Source organism: Bos indicus, chromosome 22 (genome assembly GCF_029378745.1).
Source record: "Bos indicus isolate NIAB-ARS_2022 breed Sahiwal x Tharparkar chromosome 22, NIAB-ARS_B.indTharparkar_mat_pri_1.0, whole genome shotgun sequence".
Classification (NCBI taxonomy): domain Eukaryota; kingdom Metazoa; phylum Chordata; class Mammalia; order Artiodactyla; family Bovidae; genus Bos; species Bos indicus.
In genome coordinates this window covers 45808988-45827411 of record NC_091781.1, presented here as the reverse complement: position 1 = coordinate 45827411, position 18424 = coordinate 45808988, and the positions used below count along the sequence as shown (strand labels likewise).

The following is an 18424-nucleotide window of genomic DNA, read 5'->3' as shown; positions in this document are numbered from 1 at the left end:
AAAAAAAATTCTAGGTATTGGAGAGACCTTCCTATCCAAGACCAGAAAAAATGGAAGAAAAACAGATTTATTTAACTATATAAAAATTATAACCTTTGGTAAAAAGGATAACTGAGAGTCAGTATCCAATTTATAGAACCTGAGAACATTTATAAATGAAAGCATAAAGAGCTCTTTAAATTAATGAAGAAAAACTGCATTTAAAAATAGACCAAGCTCTGAGACTTTCCTAGAGGTCCAGTGGTTGGGACTTTGCCTTCTACTGCAGGGGGTGCAAGTTCAATCCCTGGCTGGGGAACTGGGGTCCTGCATGCCTCATGGCCAAGAAACCAAAATTTAAGAAACAGAAGCAATGTTGTACCAAGTTCAGTAAAGACTTTAAAAATGAACTATATATATTAAAAAAAGATCTTAAAAAAAAAAAACAATTAACCAAGGACATGAAAGATACAAGTCATTGGATGATCAGAAAATACAGGCACCAATGAAGTATCTGGCACTAGCCATTGAAGGCAAAAATATCCTTTAGCTCTTCACTCTTATTCCTGGACATCTTTACCTTAGGCCAGAGCAGGAACAAATACCAATTTTGGCGAAGGACTTGCATTCAACACTCTTTGTAACAGTAGAGAACACCTGAGAAGATGAACAACCATCAGTAAGAAAAAAAAAAAAAGAATGAATAAAAGAAATTTACAATAATGAACATGGAGAAATTTCTGTCAATTAGTAGATGAAAATCATGGTACAGAAAGGAGTAAATAATATGATTTAATTTTTGTAAAACAGAACCTCCCTTCCCTGAAATTAAAAAGAAGTCACACGTGTTAATAAAACCTTCCATAGCCAAGTCTCTGAAATGATCTGAGATGTGATCATTTACTTAGAAGGTCAATATTTTGCTTTTATAAAATAATCACAACAGACATCTCTACCAACAGTCCTTTACCTCTTGAGTGTTCTGCATTGTAGTATGCAAAAAGTCATTTTGCATATTTTATGCATTGACAAGTGAAGTCAGAGATTGTCTTTACTAATGTGATGAAATGTACACAAGTCCATTTCCTGGACATTATCTAGATTCCAAATGATTTTGTTCATATGCTGAAGAGCAGGGAGAGATCTGGGGACGCCACATACCTTGGGAAGTTTAAGGCATCTTGGAATCTGTCTCTGCTCTAACCAACCCTGCCTTTCCCTGTAGGAGAATGCAAGGGAGTGTGGGGGTGCACCGAATCTCAAGGCCAAGATGGTCCTGATCCTGTTCCCTCTGCTTTTGATGCTCTTCTCAAGGTGACACTGATGGAGATGTTCTCTTGGCATGCTAAATTATGGATAAACTGTGAACCAAACTATGGTGCGACATAGGAGACATGAAATATAGTCCAACCATCAGCATCTCATGATTTTAAACTGTGCGTGATACAAACTCTTAAAAATATGTTGACAGAAAAGTTATCTTTTTACTTTGCCAGTCATGCAAATGTGAGTTTGCTACATTATTATCATCCTTCATCAGAAACGGGACTGCAAGTGGGCAGCATCCCTTCTGCTTGAAACCCATTGAAACCAATTTAAAACTGTGTACTTTTTAAATAAAGTATGTTAAAATCATAATCTCCTGGTTTGGGTTTTGTTATCATTTTATTGCTGAGAAAACAGACTGAAAAGTGCATGAAAAAGTCACCCATTCCAGAAGGCAAGAAAATAATGGTTGTTGGCAGAGACTTTACTCTAAAGCAGATTCTAGACAAACATTTAACAATTGTTTAGATGCTCTACTCTGTTTTAAAAATATTTACAGAAGTAAATCAAAATATCATCTACATCAGAAGAATTTATTGCACAGAACCCTGAATTTTGTTGAACAAAACTTCAATAGAAATCATAATTTGGATGAGAACACAAGCTTCCATAATATTTAAGTGTTGAAGTATTTGGGAATAGAAATAAAGAAGTCATAAACCCTAGGAATTTGTTCTGAGAAGACTTGAAGGAGGAAAGAATGGTGACTACAAATGACTCAACTTTATTGCTTGAGAATTTGGCTTCTAGCTTTCCTCATAAACAAGAGATGAAATTCGGTCTTATATGTTACAGAATGTGAAACTACTCAGACCTGTAAGCATTAAAACACTGGATCGTGAACCAAAGAAAATAGATTCCACTGGATTGTGATTCCAAAATAACCATTCCAAGTGGAATAATTTCTGCGCCTAGGTAGAAATGAGAATGCCTTTCTTTAGAGGACAAACATCTAAAAGTCACGTGGAGAAATCAAACTCTTAAAGGCTGCATTATCCTATTGATATTTTAGAAAAACTGATGTTATCATACTACTTTATACTATAATGATTCTAGTATTTATAAGAATAATAGTACTGCATTGTTTTGCTTCTTTCAATTACTATTTCTCCAACCCACAAAGTCTTCCTACTCCTCAAGCATGCTAAGTGGACACCTGCCTCAGGGTCTTTGCACTTGCTATTCCCTCATCATGGGATGCTCTTTCTCCCAGATACCCGCATGCTTTCCTCCCTTACCTTCTTCAGGTCCTTCTTTTGTGGCAGTCCACGCTGACCTCCTTGTTTATAGTTGTAACTTGCACATGCCTTCACCCCTTCTCTCTTCCCTGCTTGATATTCTGCCATAGCAGTTATCACCACTGGATTTGTTTAGTGTTTGTCTCTCCCCAGGTGAATATAAACACCAAGAAGGCAAGGATTTTATTTGTTGTTTTTTATTTTGTCACTGCTGTATTCTCGTCTCCAAGGAGAGAAGAGTAGAGTATCCAGCTCAGAGCAGACCCTCAGTAAACATTTAAGCAAGTAAGCAAGTGACGGTAGTAGCAAGAGTTGCGGTTCCAGCATAGAGGGCGGTTGTGTCTACCTGTCCCCATGCTATAGCGCTGTGTGGGAGGGTCAGCGTTACGGAGAGAGCATGGAGTAATAGAATATCCTCTGTTATCCTGCCATTGCCAGTTTTTGAAAACTTCTACTGACAGTACTAATGATTGATGCCAATTGTCTCCAAAGGGATCTCATCACAGAAAGTTTTATTAAAATGTTTGGTTTGCTACTTATAATTAAGATAAACTTTAAAGTGATACAGTTAAATCTAACTGTATGGTACAGTTACTAAAATTATAAGCTTTGACATTCCATATAATAAGTTAATGGATTCAGAAGTCACCTGGAGCTAGCAGTATTCTTCCTAAACTGTAGCAGTATTCTTCCTAAACTGTAGAAAGCTTTCATATATGTGAACATTCACAAAAATATAGTAGAACAAGTGCAATAGTTATTGAGGTTAGACTAATAAATCACAGTATAGATGAGAATATTTGTGTGATGCCTTTATCTGTCCTAAAATAACAAAAGAGCAACTCCATATGCTATAACTTCATTAGACTAAGATGACATAGGACACTAAAATAAGATAGTAATGGCAGTGGTAAAAAGTACTATTCAATATATGAAGCAGTTGCAAAATAAGGAACGGTAGCATTATTATTCTGGAGAAGGCAATGGCACCCCACTCCAGTACTCTTGCCTGGAAAATCCCATGGACGGAGGAGCCTGGTAGGCTGCAGTCCATGGGGTCGCTGAGGGTCGGAAACGACTGAGCGACTTCACTTTCACTTTTCACTTTCATGCATTGGAGAAGGAAATGGCAACCCACTCCAGTGTTCTTGCCTGGAGAATCCAAGGGACAGGGGAGCCTGGTGGGCTGCAGTCCATGGGGTCGCTAAGAGTCAAACATGACTGAGCAACTTCACTTTCACTTTTCACTTTCATGCATTGGAGAAGGAAATGGCAACCCACTCCAGTGTTCTTCCCTGGAGAATCCCAAGGACGGGGGACCTGGTGGGCTGCCGTATATGGGGTCGCACAGAGTCAGACATGACTTAGCAGCAGATCAGATCAGATCAGATCAGTTGCTCAGTCGTGTCCGACTTTTTGCGACCCCATGAATCGCAGCATGCCAGGCCTCCCTGTCCATCACCAACTCCCGGAGTTCACACAGACTCACGTCCATCGAGTCAGTGATGCCATCCAGCCATCTTATCCTCTGTCGTCCCCTTCTCCTCTTGCCCCCAATCCCTCCCAGCATCAGAGTCTTTTCCAATGAGTCAACTCTTCGCATCAAGTGGCCAAAGTACTGGAGTTTCAGCTTTAGCATCATTCCTTCCAAAGAAATCCCAGGGCTGATCTCCTTCAGAATGGACTGGTTGGATCTCCTTGCAGTCCAAGGGACTCTCAAGAGTCTTCTCCAACACCACAGTTCAAAAGCATCAATTCTTCAGCACTCAGCCTTCTTCACAGTCCAAATCTCACATCCATGCATGACCAAGGAAAAACCATAGCCTTGACTAGACGAACCTTTGTTGGCAAAGTAAGGTCTCTGCTTTTGAATATGCTATCTAGGTTGGTCATAACTTTCCTTCCAAGGAGTAAGCATCTTTTAATTTCATGGCTGCAGTCACCATCTGTAGTGATTTTGGAGCCCAGAAAAATAAAGTCTGACACTGTTTCCAATGTTTCCCCATCTATTTGCCATGAAGTGGTGGGACCGGATGCCATGGTCTTCGTTTTCTGAATGTTGAACTTTAAGCCAACTTTTTCACTCTCCACTTTCACCTTCATCAAGAGGCTTTTGAGTTCCTCTTCACTTTCTGCCATAAGAGTGGTGTCATCTGCATATCTGAGGTTATTGATATTTCTCCCGGCAATCTTGATTCCAGCTTGTGTTTCTTCCAGCCCAGCATTACTCATGATGTACTCTGCATAGAAGTTAAATAAACAGGGTGACAATATACAGCCTTGACATACTCCTTTTCCTATTTGGAACCAGTCTGTTGTTCCATGTCCAGTTCTAACTGTTGCTTCCTGACCTGCATACAGATTTCTCAAGAGGCAGATCAGGTGGTCTGGTATTCCCATCTCTTTCAGAATTTTCCACACTTAATTGTGATCCACACAGTCAAAGGCATTGGCATAGTCAATAAAGCAGAAATAGATGTTTTTCTGTTTTCTCTTGCTTTTTCCATGATCCAGCAGATGTTGGCAATTTGATCTCTGGTTCCTCTGCCTTTTCTAAAATCAGCGTGAACATCAGGAAGTTCACGGTTCACATTTGCTGAAGCCTGGCCTGGAGAATGTTGAACATGACTTTACTAGCGTGTGAGATGAGTGCAATTGTGCTGTAGTTTGAGCATTCTTTGGCATTGCCTTTCTTTGGGATTGGAATGAAAACTGACCTTTTCCAGTCCTGTGGTCACTGCTGAGTTTTCCACATTTGCTGGCATATTGAGTGCAGCACTTTCACAGCATCATCTTTCAGGATTTGGAATAGTTCAACTGGAATTCCATCACCTCCACTAGCTTTGTTCGTAGTGATGCTTTCTAAGGCCCACTTGACTTCACATTCCAGGATGTCTGGCTCTAGGTCAGTGATCACACCATCGTGATTATCTGGGTCATGAAGATCTTTTTTGTACAGTTCTTCTGTGTATTCTTGCCACCTCTTCTTAATATCTTCTGCTTCTGTTAGGTCCATACCATTTCTGTCCTTTATCCAGCCCATCTTTGCATGAAATGTTCCTTTGGTATCTCTGATTTTCTTGAAGACATCCCTAGTCTTTCCCATTCTGTTGTTTCCCTCTATTTCTTTGCACTGATCGCTGAAGAAGTCTTTCTTATCTCTTCTTGCTATTCTTTGGAACTCTGCATTCAGATGTTTATATCTTTCCTTTTCTCCTTTGCTTTTCACTTCTCTTCTTTTCACAGCTATTTGTAAGGCCTCCTCAGACAGCCATTTTGCTTTTTTGCATTTCTTTTCCATGGGGATGGTCTTGATCCCTGTCTCCTGTACAATGTCATGAGCCTCATTCCATAGTTCATCAGGCACTCTGTCTATCAGATCTAGGCCCTTAAATCTATTTCTCACTTGCACTGTATAATCATAAGGGATTTGATTTAGGTCATACCTAAATGGTGTAGTGGTTTTCCCTACTTTCTTCAATTTAAGTCTGAATTTGGCAATAAGGAGTTCATGGTCTGAGCCACAGTCAGCTCCTGTCTTGTTCTTGCTGACTGTATAGAGCTTCTCCATCTTTGGCTGCAAAGAATATAATCAATCTGATTTTGGTGTTGACCATCTGGTGATGTCCATGTGTAGAGTCTTCTCTTGTGTTGTTGGAAGAGGGTGTTTGTTATGACCAGTGCGTTTTCTTGGCAAAACTCTATTAGTCTTTGCCCTGCTTCATTCCGTATTCCAAGGCCAAATTTGCCTGTTACTCCAGGTGTTTCTTGACTTCCTACTTTTGCATTCCAGTCCCGTATAATGAAAAGGACATCTTTTTTGGGTGTTAGTTCTAAAAGGTCTTGTAAGTCTTCATAGAACCATTCAACTTCAGCTTCTTCATCATTACTGGTTGGGAATTACTGTGATATTGAATGGTTTGCCTTGGAAACGAACAGAGATCATTCTGTCGTTCTTGAGATTGCATCCAAGTACTGCATTTCGGACTCTTTTGTTGACCATGATGGCTACTCTATTTCTTCTGAGAGATTCCTGCCCGCAGTAGTAGATATAATGGTCATCTGAGTTAAATTCACCCATTCCAGTCCATTTCAGTTCGCTGATCCCTAGAATGTCGACATTCACTCTTGCCATCTCCTATTTGACCACTTCCAATTTGCCTTGATTCATAGACCTGACATTCCAGGTCCCTATGCAATATTGCTCTTCACAGCATCGGACCTTGCTTCTATCACCAGTCACATCCACAGCTGGGTATTCTTTTTGCTTTGGCTCCATCCCTTCATTCTTTCTGGAGTTATTTCTCCACTGATCTCCAGTAGCATATTAGGCACCTACTGACCTGGGGAGTTCCTCTTTCAGTATCCTATCATTTTGCCTTTTCATACTGTTCATGGGGTTCTCAAGGCAAGAATACTGAAGTGGTTTGCCATTCCCTTCTCCAGTGGACCACATTCTCTAAGTATAGCACTGCAGAGGGTAATATTTCTCTTGTTTTAAGAGTCTGTATAGTTTAATAAAATATTAAAATAATAGGCAGAAGAGCACAGTTTTATTACTCTCAATATTAGAGGTCATAATAATTTAGAAGACCCTTGAGGGCCATTTGCAGTGTGTGTGATTCGGGAGCTTTGTGAAGATGCCTCTAATTGGCACACATATGCTGGGGAGCCTGTCAGGGGCATTTCTACTCCTGTGACTTTGTTTTATATATCTAGCTCTTAGCAGCTGCAATTCCTACTAGGGACTTTGCAGGCATCATTTCCATTAGGATATGTTTCCTAATCCAGTAATTACAAATCCTGGGCAGCTTTGCCCACTAGAGAACGTTCGGAAATATCTGGAAACATTTTTAGGTTGTCACAGTTTGAGGCAAGAGGAAGTTTAAAACAAAATAATAGATGCCACAGACATTCCGGATCCCCACGTGACATCTAAATTGTGTACCTTTGCTCCACCATGCTAGGAATCCCTTACATAGTGTAAGCTACTAATGTACAGGTTCAATTCAGTAGCAATCCCTGTATATCATATCTTAAAATACTCAGATGATGGGGTCCTTCTTGTCCTTCAGGCCTCAGCAGTCTTCCACTGAACACCAGGGAATCCTCGCTCTCCACCTGCCGGTTTCTTTCAGAGCAAGGTATTCACAGGGCTCTGGCATTTTCCCTGTTCACTCTCAAGTCTCCCCTCCTATACCTTGTAGGAGGGAGCTCAACTGTCTGAATTCCCCATGCTTTTAATTGCTTCTCAATTTCAGTGACACCCAGCAAGTGTTTGCAGAATGAATAAACCATTTCCATGATTCTGTTTATGAGAGCTTCTATTTACAAGTTACTGTGCAGAGAATTTCCATCATCATTTCCTACACCTGTTATTATTCCCATTTCACTGATGAGGAAACTGGACTTGACAAGCAAGTTACCCAGATTGCTAGAGCCACTAAGAGGCAGGGCCTTCTGCCTTCACCATTACAATACTATGTACCATATGCATCAGTACAATGTATTATAGTCCCACATGGCGGCAGACCCTGGTCCCCTCAGACAGGTACGAAGTCAGGATGGCAGTACTTTCTAGTTTGGGATACTATAATTCAGCAGCATTTGGACACACTAAAGGCAATATATGATAGTAGATTATAGTGATATTTTTTGTTAACTATGGTTAGAAACAGCAGAGTAATATGGCACTATGGCTACATCTGTCGTATATTGAAAATACAGTACTTCCTACTCATACACACATTTTAGGTGATGCAGGATGATTTAAACCAGGAGTCAGGAAGTTTTTTCTGTAAAGGACCAGAGTGAATATTTTAGACTTTGTGGGCCATGTCGTCTGTGTCTGTTGCAACTATTGAACTCTGCCAGCATAGCACAAAAGCCTCTTGTGTCCCATTAAAACTTTCTTTAAAGGACACTGCAATCTGAATTTCTTATATTGTCACATGTCGCAAAATGTTATTATTCTTTAGAAGTTTCAAGCATCTAAAAATGTAAAGATCGCTCTTAGCGTGAAAGCTGTACAAAACAGGCAGTGGGCCAGATTTGACACATGGACCATAGTTGGTCAATCCCTTGATTGAGAAGATTGCTGCTGCCAATTTTTAAGGTTCTCACAATGTGATAAATCAGGAATCTCCTCGCAGCTTCCAGGCATGCATGCTAGAAGGTGTCAGCACTATCAATATGGGAGCTTCTATAGTACAAACATGCCCCCGTGATTTTGACTGTTCACGTCACACAGCCTAGCACCGTTTAACACATTGGAAGTACCTGAGTATAATCTAATGCCTTTATATGTATATAACTAAAGACATAAAAGAACATAACTCATGATAGTGTGCGAGCATTAGTGCTTCTCAGATTGTAAGGGGAGAGTATTGGCTGACATAATGCAGTTCAGCACAGCATATGATCAGTTCTGTTCCCATAATTATATGTAGTAAAGCAGAATATGCTGTGAGAGGGGGCACAGTGTATATAACAGATGTGAGGTTCAGAGATGACTTGGCTAAGTCACACAGGTGGTGATGGAGAAGGAAGGCCCCGTGCACTTTGCCACCTTGTTGACGTTCCCCTTGTCACTTCTTTTCCTGCCACATGCTTATTCTTGAGACCCAGAAAAGAACAGTTTCACCAGCCATATTGCATTATGCTGTTGGTAATGCTGGCTCCAGCATCACTCCTGCATCATCCCATATACTGTCTTTACAGGAAATTTGACAGTATAGCTATTTCACAATATGGTGCAGCAGTGACACTCTTCTGTCATTTCAGTCACAGTAACACAATGATGTTCTACGTATGTTTCTAACAGTAAGGCTGTTCTCCTGTCCATGGTCCTGCCTTGCTGCTAGTTATGACGACGGTGCAGCTCCTATGCTGCTGCAGCCTGCAGTTGTAGTTGCAACAACAACACGAGTGCTAATAGGGAGCCCAGTGGTCTATACAGGGCTATAACCCACATCCGGAAAACCGGTCTATACAGGACTATAAGCCACATCCGGAAAACCGGTCTATACAGGACTATAAGCCACATCCGGAAAACCGCCATTGCGACTGCCAGGGTTTCAGAGAAGTAGTCAAGGAAGCGTCCTGCTTCTCGGGAAATCACAGTTCCTCATTTCACATCACTAAAAGCTTGTGATTTCCCCAACCCACTTGGCGACCACTTGGGTTCTGTGCCAGCTCCGATATTGAGAACAGTCTCTTTGCTGCATCACTCTACATGGTAGAACTATAATTTTAGCATTGTTATGATATTATTGCTAAGCCATGTCACACTTGTTTCCAACTCGGAAGCAATTCTGCCACTACAATAACTAGTGTGTAATGTCTATAATTTTAGCAAAGTACACAATCAGTCTAGCACTTAAATAGTAAGTATTCACTGAAGAGATACACTGCACAAATATTTATAGAATTGAGGTACCATAATGTCTTTTGGTTTAGCACAGTAATAAAGCAATATCCTGAAAGACCATACATTTTCAGTTCAGTTCAGTTCAGTTGCTCAGTTGTGTCTGACTCTTTGAGACCCCATGGACTGCAGCATGCCAGGCTTCCCTTCTATCACCAACTCCCAGAGTTTGCTCAAACTTGTGTCCATTGAGTCGGTGATGCCATCCAACCATCTCATCCTCTGTCTGCCCCTTCTCCTCCTGCCTTCAATCTTTCCCAGTATTAGGGTCTTTTCCACTGAGTCAGTTCTTCACATCAGGTGGCCAAAGTTTTGGAGCTTCAGCTTCAGCATCCATCCTTCCAGTGAATATTCAGGACTGATTTCCTTTAGGATGGACTGGTTGGATCTCCTTGCAGTCCAAGGGACTCTCAAAGAGTCTTCTCCAACACCACAGTGTGAGTCCTAATATTTGTAATTTGTAGTTTTAAACAAGTATCATATACTTTGCTGCCAATATTTAACATCATCCATATTATTATTCTTTGTTATTGTAGATGCAGTGCATGTAAGATATAGTGCATGTAACCACAGCTCAATAATGCATAAATGCTGTGCCGTGCTAAGAGCACTACACTGTTTCACATTATTATCAGGTATGTTATAATGTTCTATAATTTTCTAATACCAGGGTAAATAATAATCTATACTAAGTTTTCTTTTATTCCCATAGATCTAGAACCAACATTAATACCATAATAAATCTCTTATCTCCAAAATGTATATCAACAAACAGTTAAAGAAACAGTCAGAGCTGTTTTGCAGTTATGTAGCATCAGTTTGCTACCGGTAAAATATAACGTGTACTGTTTCTTAACTTGTAACAATAACACTAAAGTACTGAAAATTCAGTATTACTTTGGTTTTCAGTGTATTAGTTTTAGTGTTGCTATAACTACAGTAGGTCACATTTAGCGTATTTCTCTGACACTACCAAGAGGAATATGTGGCTATTATATAAGGCACAATGTTTGAAGTCAGAATCACACATAAAGTTGAGTTACAGCTTCACAACTTAATCCTTACGTGATTTTGCTCAAAATACCTGGTAGGTGCAAGCCTCAAGTTTTTCACCTGTATGAAGGAACTAATCACAGAACCCAACTCACAGTATTGCCTTTAGGTTTAAATGAGACAGTATCCAAATGAGGAATACTTTGAATTAAACATGATGTGATTTGAATAATTATTAGTTACTACTATTTTAATTATTTGTACTATTACGTTAATACTGCATGCTAATTCTGACAATAATACTACTAGTAAGCTACTTAGAAATAATATTACTATATAATATGCTATCAACTGTTTGAACCAGTTTTATAAAAGCAAGTTGTCATCTTATCCTATGCTGCATTGATATCTTCTGGTTTCTTCTGCTTTAATATTGTTTATGGTAACTTGGGGCTTCCCTGGTGGCTCAGATGGTAAAGAATCTGCCTGCAATGCCAGAGACCAGGGTTCAAACCTTGGATTGGGAAGATCCCCTGGAGAAGGGAATGGCATCCCACTCCAATATTCTTGCCTGAAGAATTCCATGGACAGAGGAGCCTGGTGGGCTATACAGTCCATGGGGTCGCAGGCACGACTGAGTGACTAACACGATAATGACATGGTTATTTTAACTCTTTCTTTTGCTCACGACTTTATACCATTCTATCCTAAGTTACCTTTAATGTTGGTAATTCTTAGACATTACTACTTATAACAGACAATCTGTGATTGAGTCATTTTGTGCTTGCTGTAAATGTAACCAAAAAAAGGTATTTATATAGCTTAACCTACAGTGTTCTACTTTAATTTCACATCCCAGTTGGATGTATTAGATGCATCTCAATCTTGATATACTCCAAATATATCTCTGTATTTTCCCCTCCAACCTGTACTCCCCCTTTTCTCATCTCGGTCAAGAGCTTCAGCAGCCCCACCACCGTGATCCAGTGGTGTAATCCAAATAATATGGACACTTTGACTCCTCTCTTCCTCACTCCACATCCAGTCCCCCAGGAAGACTAGCTCTGCAAAACAGATTTGAAATCTTCCTACAGTGTTTTATCTCTATCACTAACCTTAGTACAAACCTTGAGACTCTCTTTACAGAACAACTGAAGTAGCCTACTTGGAGGTCTCTGTGCTGCTCTTCACCACCACCTCCTACCGTGGATCCATTTCAAGTTTTGTTACTTTGCTTATTTTTTTCACTGGAAGTGCACTGATAGCTCTAACATATTTCAAAATGCATAAAAGTAGAAGATGGCTTGATGGGTGAAGAGAAAGAGAGTCAACTGAGTAGCTAAGGGTCAGTTTCTTAACCTGTCTGAAATGTAATCTCCTCGCCTGTAAACAGGGATAATAAAAGGGTGATTGTTGGCAGTAAATGTCTTTGTGTAGGTCAAGTGTAAAGATGGTTCCTGGCAAACAGGAAGCATACACTAATATCATCAGTTACTTGAAGTCATGGTGTAGACTTGATTTAATTAAAATGAATTTTACTAACAACTATCTTGGAGCATTCCATTTTATTCAGTTTGAAAACATCAAGGGACTTCCTTGGACTCACCAAATAAAACTCAAAAATCTTAGCATGTAATTATGTTCGCGTTCACCTTAACCTGCCAGGATTCACCCTAGAAGCAGCTCTTGTGCTACCCATCCCTGCTTCCTGCAGACACAAGTGCAAGCAGAGAGCGATTGTCTGAGTCTCACATTGCTCCCTTTACAAATCTCAAATAAAAATTCCCAGCCGTGTGGTAGGCATGTTCAGTGAATGCAGACATTGCCCTGTGGAAGCGTATGAAACCCATTTGGGTGAAAGCTAGTGCAACAGGCTTTGACTAGCACCATGGACCCTCCCCTGATGAATTGCAGTTCGGAACTAGAACTGCTTTTGGTTTTAGAAAGGACAAAATTATTGTAAGAGCTGATGATAGAAAATCAGCTGGCGTGGGGAAGGTGAAAGGTGTTGCTATTCTTGAAAGGACAAGGCCTTTGGAAGAAAATGCCTAAACCTGCCAGAATTAAAATGCAACCTTTTGTTTGTAAACTTATAAGATTATGGGTTTAGAATTAATTCAAACTGAATCCTTTCCAGTTACCAGTAACCTAAAACTTGGGTCCATTATGCAATCATGACTCAGTAAGTCCTTCGTAACATGACTTCCAAACACGACAGGAATTAGACCAACTTTGTAAATATTTGAAGTTGCTAGTTTAAAAATTAATTTGACTTATTTGCTTGCTAGTTGCCAGCAACTTACGAGAGTTGGAGCTTTCTCTGTAATCATACATATCATTCATGAATCTTTTAAAGGATTTATTTGGAAAAACTATAGGGTAGAACTCAACATACCCGTTGCTGAAAACAAAAGTTGACTGTAGGTGATAATAGAAGGGAAAAAAGATGAAATAAAATTAGCCCTTGGTGTGTTGATTAAACTTAAGTCTAAGCACCATAATTCAGTTAGACATGTAGATGCTGTTTTTAGTTCTACTGTTGGACCTGATGAATATTTTTTAAACACTTCATTGAAATATTAATTCACATACTATGCAATTCACACATTTAAAGTGTACAATTCAGTACATTTTCGTATATTCACAGAATTGTACAATTATCACTACCATATAATCACCCCAGAGGAAATCCCGTATTCATTAGCAGTCACTTCTCTTTTCTCCTGTTTCTGCTGCCATTTCTAGGCACCCACTAATCTACTTTCTGTCTCTAGATTTGTCTCTTCCAATCATCTCATATAAATGGAATCATATATGATCTTTTGTGTCTGACTTCTTTCACTTAGCATATTGTTTCTAAGGTTCAGTAACGTCATAGCATGTAGCAGTACTTTTTTTTTTTGGTGAATAATATTCCAATGTGACTTGGCCATATTTATTCATTCATCCATTAATGGCCATTTGGTTTTTTCCTTCATTTCATCTATTATGAACAGTGCTGTTGTGAACATTTGTGTACAAGTTTTCATGTGGACATATATTTTCGTTTTTCTTGGATGGATGCTTAGGAGTGAAATTGGTAGATCATATAGTAACACCACATTTAACATTGTGAGGAACTGCCGTACTGTTTTCCAAATTGGTTGCACTATGTTACTTTCTCACCAGTGGATGAGTAATCCAGTTTTTCCATGTCCTTGCCAATGCTTATTATTATCTTTTTTTTAAATAGTATTGTAGCCATTCTAGTAGATGTGAAATGGTATCTCATAGTGGTTTTGATTTGCAGTTCCCTGATGGCTAATGACGGTGAACATATTTTCATGTGCTTATGGGCCATTTGTATATTTTCTTTAAAACAATGTCTATTCAGATCCTTTGCTCAGTTTTGAAATTGGACTATTTGTCTTTTCATTGTTGAATTGCAGTAATACTTTATATGTCCTGGATACAAATCCTTTCTCAGAGAAATAATTTGCAAATATTTTCTCACAATCTGTGGGTTGTATTAAATTTTTTTAAATGGTAAATTATGTTGTTTCCTCTCTTAAATTTCTGGCATCTGTCCAGCTTACAAAATGGTTCCTTGTTTCTCTGTGGATGTTTCCAAGAATTTCAGACCTCTTGTGTCCTGTCCATAACTGAACTTCATATCTTCTTTTCCCTTATCCCAGATCTACTTCTTTGAACATCTTTCCTATTCATCCAATTGGTCAACCAAGGCAGACACTAAGCTGTTAAATCTTCTTTCCTATTACCCACCTCAGGTCCTCCTGTGAACTAAGTAATGTCTCATTTCTGCTTGCAGCCAGGTGTTTGAAATCCTGGTCATCTGCTGTCAAAGTCTAGATCCTGTTTTCATTGAGTCTATTCTGGACCCTCTAATGGCTAGATCCATATCCTGGCCTTCTAGGTTGGCCCTTCTAAGTCCAAAATCAATGATTAATGAGACACTAATGATTACAACTACTGTCTCTGAAATCATGCTTTTCTAATTCAAATCCTAGATCCTTCATTTGACCTCTGTTCCTCGATTTCTCATATATAAAATAGGGAATGATAATAGTCCCTGCCTCACAGGGTTGTGTGAGAATTAAATGAATTATTATCTGTAAAATGGTATAAACAGTTGCTGGAATGTAATAAGCATTTGTGGCAGCTACTATTATTATTGCAATTGAAGTCTTTTTTTAAACCATTAATTAAAACTTTACCAAGGCTTTTCTCACCTATTGGATAAAATTGAAATGCATTTCTTTGGTACATAAGGCACTTTATGATGTGCAATATAAGCTGAGAAAAAGCTACTGTGAGCACAAGATCCTAGATGTGGTTTTATACCTTCACTTTTCAAAATGTGACACTGAGTTTAGAATTGTCAGGTCTAACTTCTTTCAAGGTATTGTTGCTTTGCAACCACTGGAGAACATGTGCTGTGGGCTTACTCTTGACCAGGCAGAATGCTAAGTACTTTCTATGCACTGTCCACCTTAATTCTTACATCTGCCTTATCAGGGGGTTAGTATTGCTATGCCCAGCTTCATAGCTGAGATAAATAAGATGGTAAATCTGTTTGTCCAAGATCACACAAATAGGAAGGAGAGAAACCTGAATATGGTTCCAAGTCTCTTGGACATGATGTTGCAAGCTCTTGGCTCTGCCTGAGGAAGTTTCTGAAGAGGTATCCACAGACAGACATTCTCAAAGGCAGTGTTGGAAAGAATTTTGAGTACTTGTATCATACTTGTCATTCTTGAATGGGGTACATCTTCCATCTGGAAGTCTTTACAGTGTTATCCAGACATCTGAAAATTCCTAGGACAAGGACATTTTTAATGTAGCTTCTGAAAGCTCTTGCTTAGCGGAAATATCCCTCCGTTGGGGGTAAGTGCTTTCATTTGCTGGTTGGACTATGGTCGATTAACTCACTTGGCTGAAGCCAAAGGATCTTAGACCCAGCCTTCTTCCTTTCCTAGACAACTCCTCACACAAGGTGAAAGATCAGAGGAGAATATGAATACTTAGGAAAGTCATCTCCTTCTTTAAGAAGTAACTCAAGGTACTCGAGCACTGGTGAGTGACTCAGGGCTGTCATCTTAATATGCAGAGACAGCACATTCCTAACTGTGCACAGGAGGTCTTCATTATCCAAAGATAATTGTTGCTGTGCTGGAAAACTACTACTTAACATAAATCCATCAAAAATAGGGACTAGATTTTCAAAATAAACTGTAAAAAACATTGAGGCTTTAAAAACAAAGATAGCAGTTATGAAAACAAGCTTATTTTATTTAATATTTAACAAAATAGATCAAAAGAGAGGGCTTGATTAAAACTCTACTCTCTCAGAAAATATAAATATGAATCGAATGTTTTTTCAGTTCTGACAAAATTGTTTAATAGCAAAATTCAGCTTTCCTTGAACTTCTGTAATATTGTCATAAAGTATCTATCTCTCTCAAAATTATTCAAGGATTTTACAAATTTTCTGAAGGTTTCTCTCACTCTTTGATATTCAAATCATTCTCACTTAAAGCTCCAATTATATACTCAGTGATTTTCTCTTTTGGTTTAACTCTGCCCAATCCTCCTTTGTCCATGGCTTTGAGTAGAGCTAACTTGATTCAACTTTCCAGGACTCCAGGAAATTTTGCATCCTTTGTCAAATTTGCAATTTCATTTTCTAATCAATTTGCCTTGTATATGTTTCGTGTTGTCCAATGTTTATATTGCACAATCAACATGAGACAGACCGACAAAGATGTTGACTGGTTGGGTTGGGGCAGGAGCTGATGTTAAACAGAGAGGACTGTGTAAGAGGGGAGAATTTTAAATGGTATTTTTGTGTTATGCCTTTGCTTCTTTATGCAAACTCAAAATTTTGACACCTCTTGTGATGCAAATTTACATTATTGTCATCTGGTTTTCTAAATCCCAGACACAGAGATCCATACTGGATTCAGTTTGCCTTGAAGCCTTTAATGTTAGCTAGAGTTTGGTGAAATGCAGATTTGTTTCTACGGCCAGCAAGTCCATCAGGGTCTCACCAGCAGCCCCACAGTTGTGCATCTTTGTCCTCATCTTATGCTTTTCCTCCTTGCTCACTCTGCTATAGCCAAGCTGGCATTCTTTAATACCCACCAAGCCCTTTATGAACTTCAGTCCTTGTGTTCCTTCTGCCTTGAATGTTCTTCCTGTGGCTAACTCATGTTTCAGATGTCAGTTTAATATGAGCTTCTGAAAGGGACTGCCAATGACCATTCCACATCATCCTGTAATCACCCTTTACACAACCTCCAGTTTTTCTCCTTAATAGCACTTAGTAAAGGAGATAAGAATCTGATTGGTCTACTTTCTGATTTCTATCTCTGAGTCCAGGACATAAGGATAACAAGGACTTTGTCGATTCTCTTACACACACAAAACCTGGCTTAGTCTTTGTTACGTGGAAAGCTGCACTTTACACGGGCAAAGAGGTATGTGGAGAGAGCTTGGCGGTACTCCGAGTGCCCAGTTTCCTTGATTTGAAGAACTTAAACCTCTTCCTTGGGGCCTTTGAAAGAATCTTTGCTCCTTTCTAAGATACAGAAGCCAACTGAGTTAGATTGTGGGTAGGCCTTCATGGGGAATTTTCTAGGATTAAGAATTAGATACAGAGGAAGTTACTAATTTATATACATTCCCCCTACCTAAGGATTTTTGCCTTATTATCAAATTAATCCCTTCATTTTCCCACTAAAAGGAGAAGAGAGACATGGGAAGCCAGATAAATGGTTCATTTGCTCATGACTTTAATCAAACTTTGTCCCAGGGCTCTGAGGTTCACTTAAAGGGCTATTTTCCCTACATTTTAAAGGCTAACTAAAATTGAGAATATCATGAGAAAAATGCTTCCTTGTAACTCAGGAGCCATTACTGGAAGATGCAGATCAGATTCTGCTTGGTGCCAAAGGGAGATAGTCCCCAAGCCCTTGAAACAAAAGAATGGTAAAACTAAACGAGATACAGAAAGACCGGGAATCCGTTTTCCATTGCTAAGACCTCAGAAACCTATAAAAGCAGTTGTTTTATGGGAACACTTAGCAAAGTACTGCCCAAGTCCATTTTAAAGGTTTGAAATCCTTTGACATATGGCAATCATTATGTGTGCTCAGCTGTCTATCTTGCACAACACTTTTTTTTTCCCCTCCCCAAGGAACACATTTCTGAGGCCCTACATTTACCATATTTTACAAGAAGCGTTTAGTGGTAAGCAAGGCTCAGAAGCAGACTCAGGAAGAAGAGCCTTGATTAAGAGCTCCAGGAGCACCAAAGCATTTTGTCTCAAGATGGAAGCCTTGAGTTGAAGCTGTTTTAGATTAGAAGCCATATACATTGCTAGTTGGGTTTTACTTTAGAAAAACATTTAATGACGCAGATGTTCTAGGCAGCAAAATGGAACATATCGTTTTGCTCGGCCTTT

At 39.3% G+C, this 18424-nt stretch overlaps 1 protein-coding gene across 4 annotated transcripts in view; it reads left to right on the top strand.

The window, feature by feature from the left end:
- CACNA2D3 (calcium voltage-gated channel auxiliary subunit alpha2delta 3) overlaps positions 1 to 1617 on the top strand; it is an 898858-nt gene extending 897241 nt beyond the window's left edge. For all 4 annotated transcript variants that reach the window (XM_070776473.1, XM_070776472.1, XM_070776475.1 and 1 more), the window contains one exon: positions 1205 to 1617. In XM_070776473.1, coding sequence (XP_070632574.1) covers positions 1205 to 1297 — 93 coding nt within the window. In that variant the 3' untranslated portion in view covers positions 1298 to 1617. The remainder of the gene's footprint in view (positions 1 to 1204) is intronic.
- The last annotated feature ends 16807 nt before the right edge of the window (positions 1618 to 18424 follow it).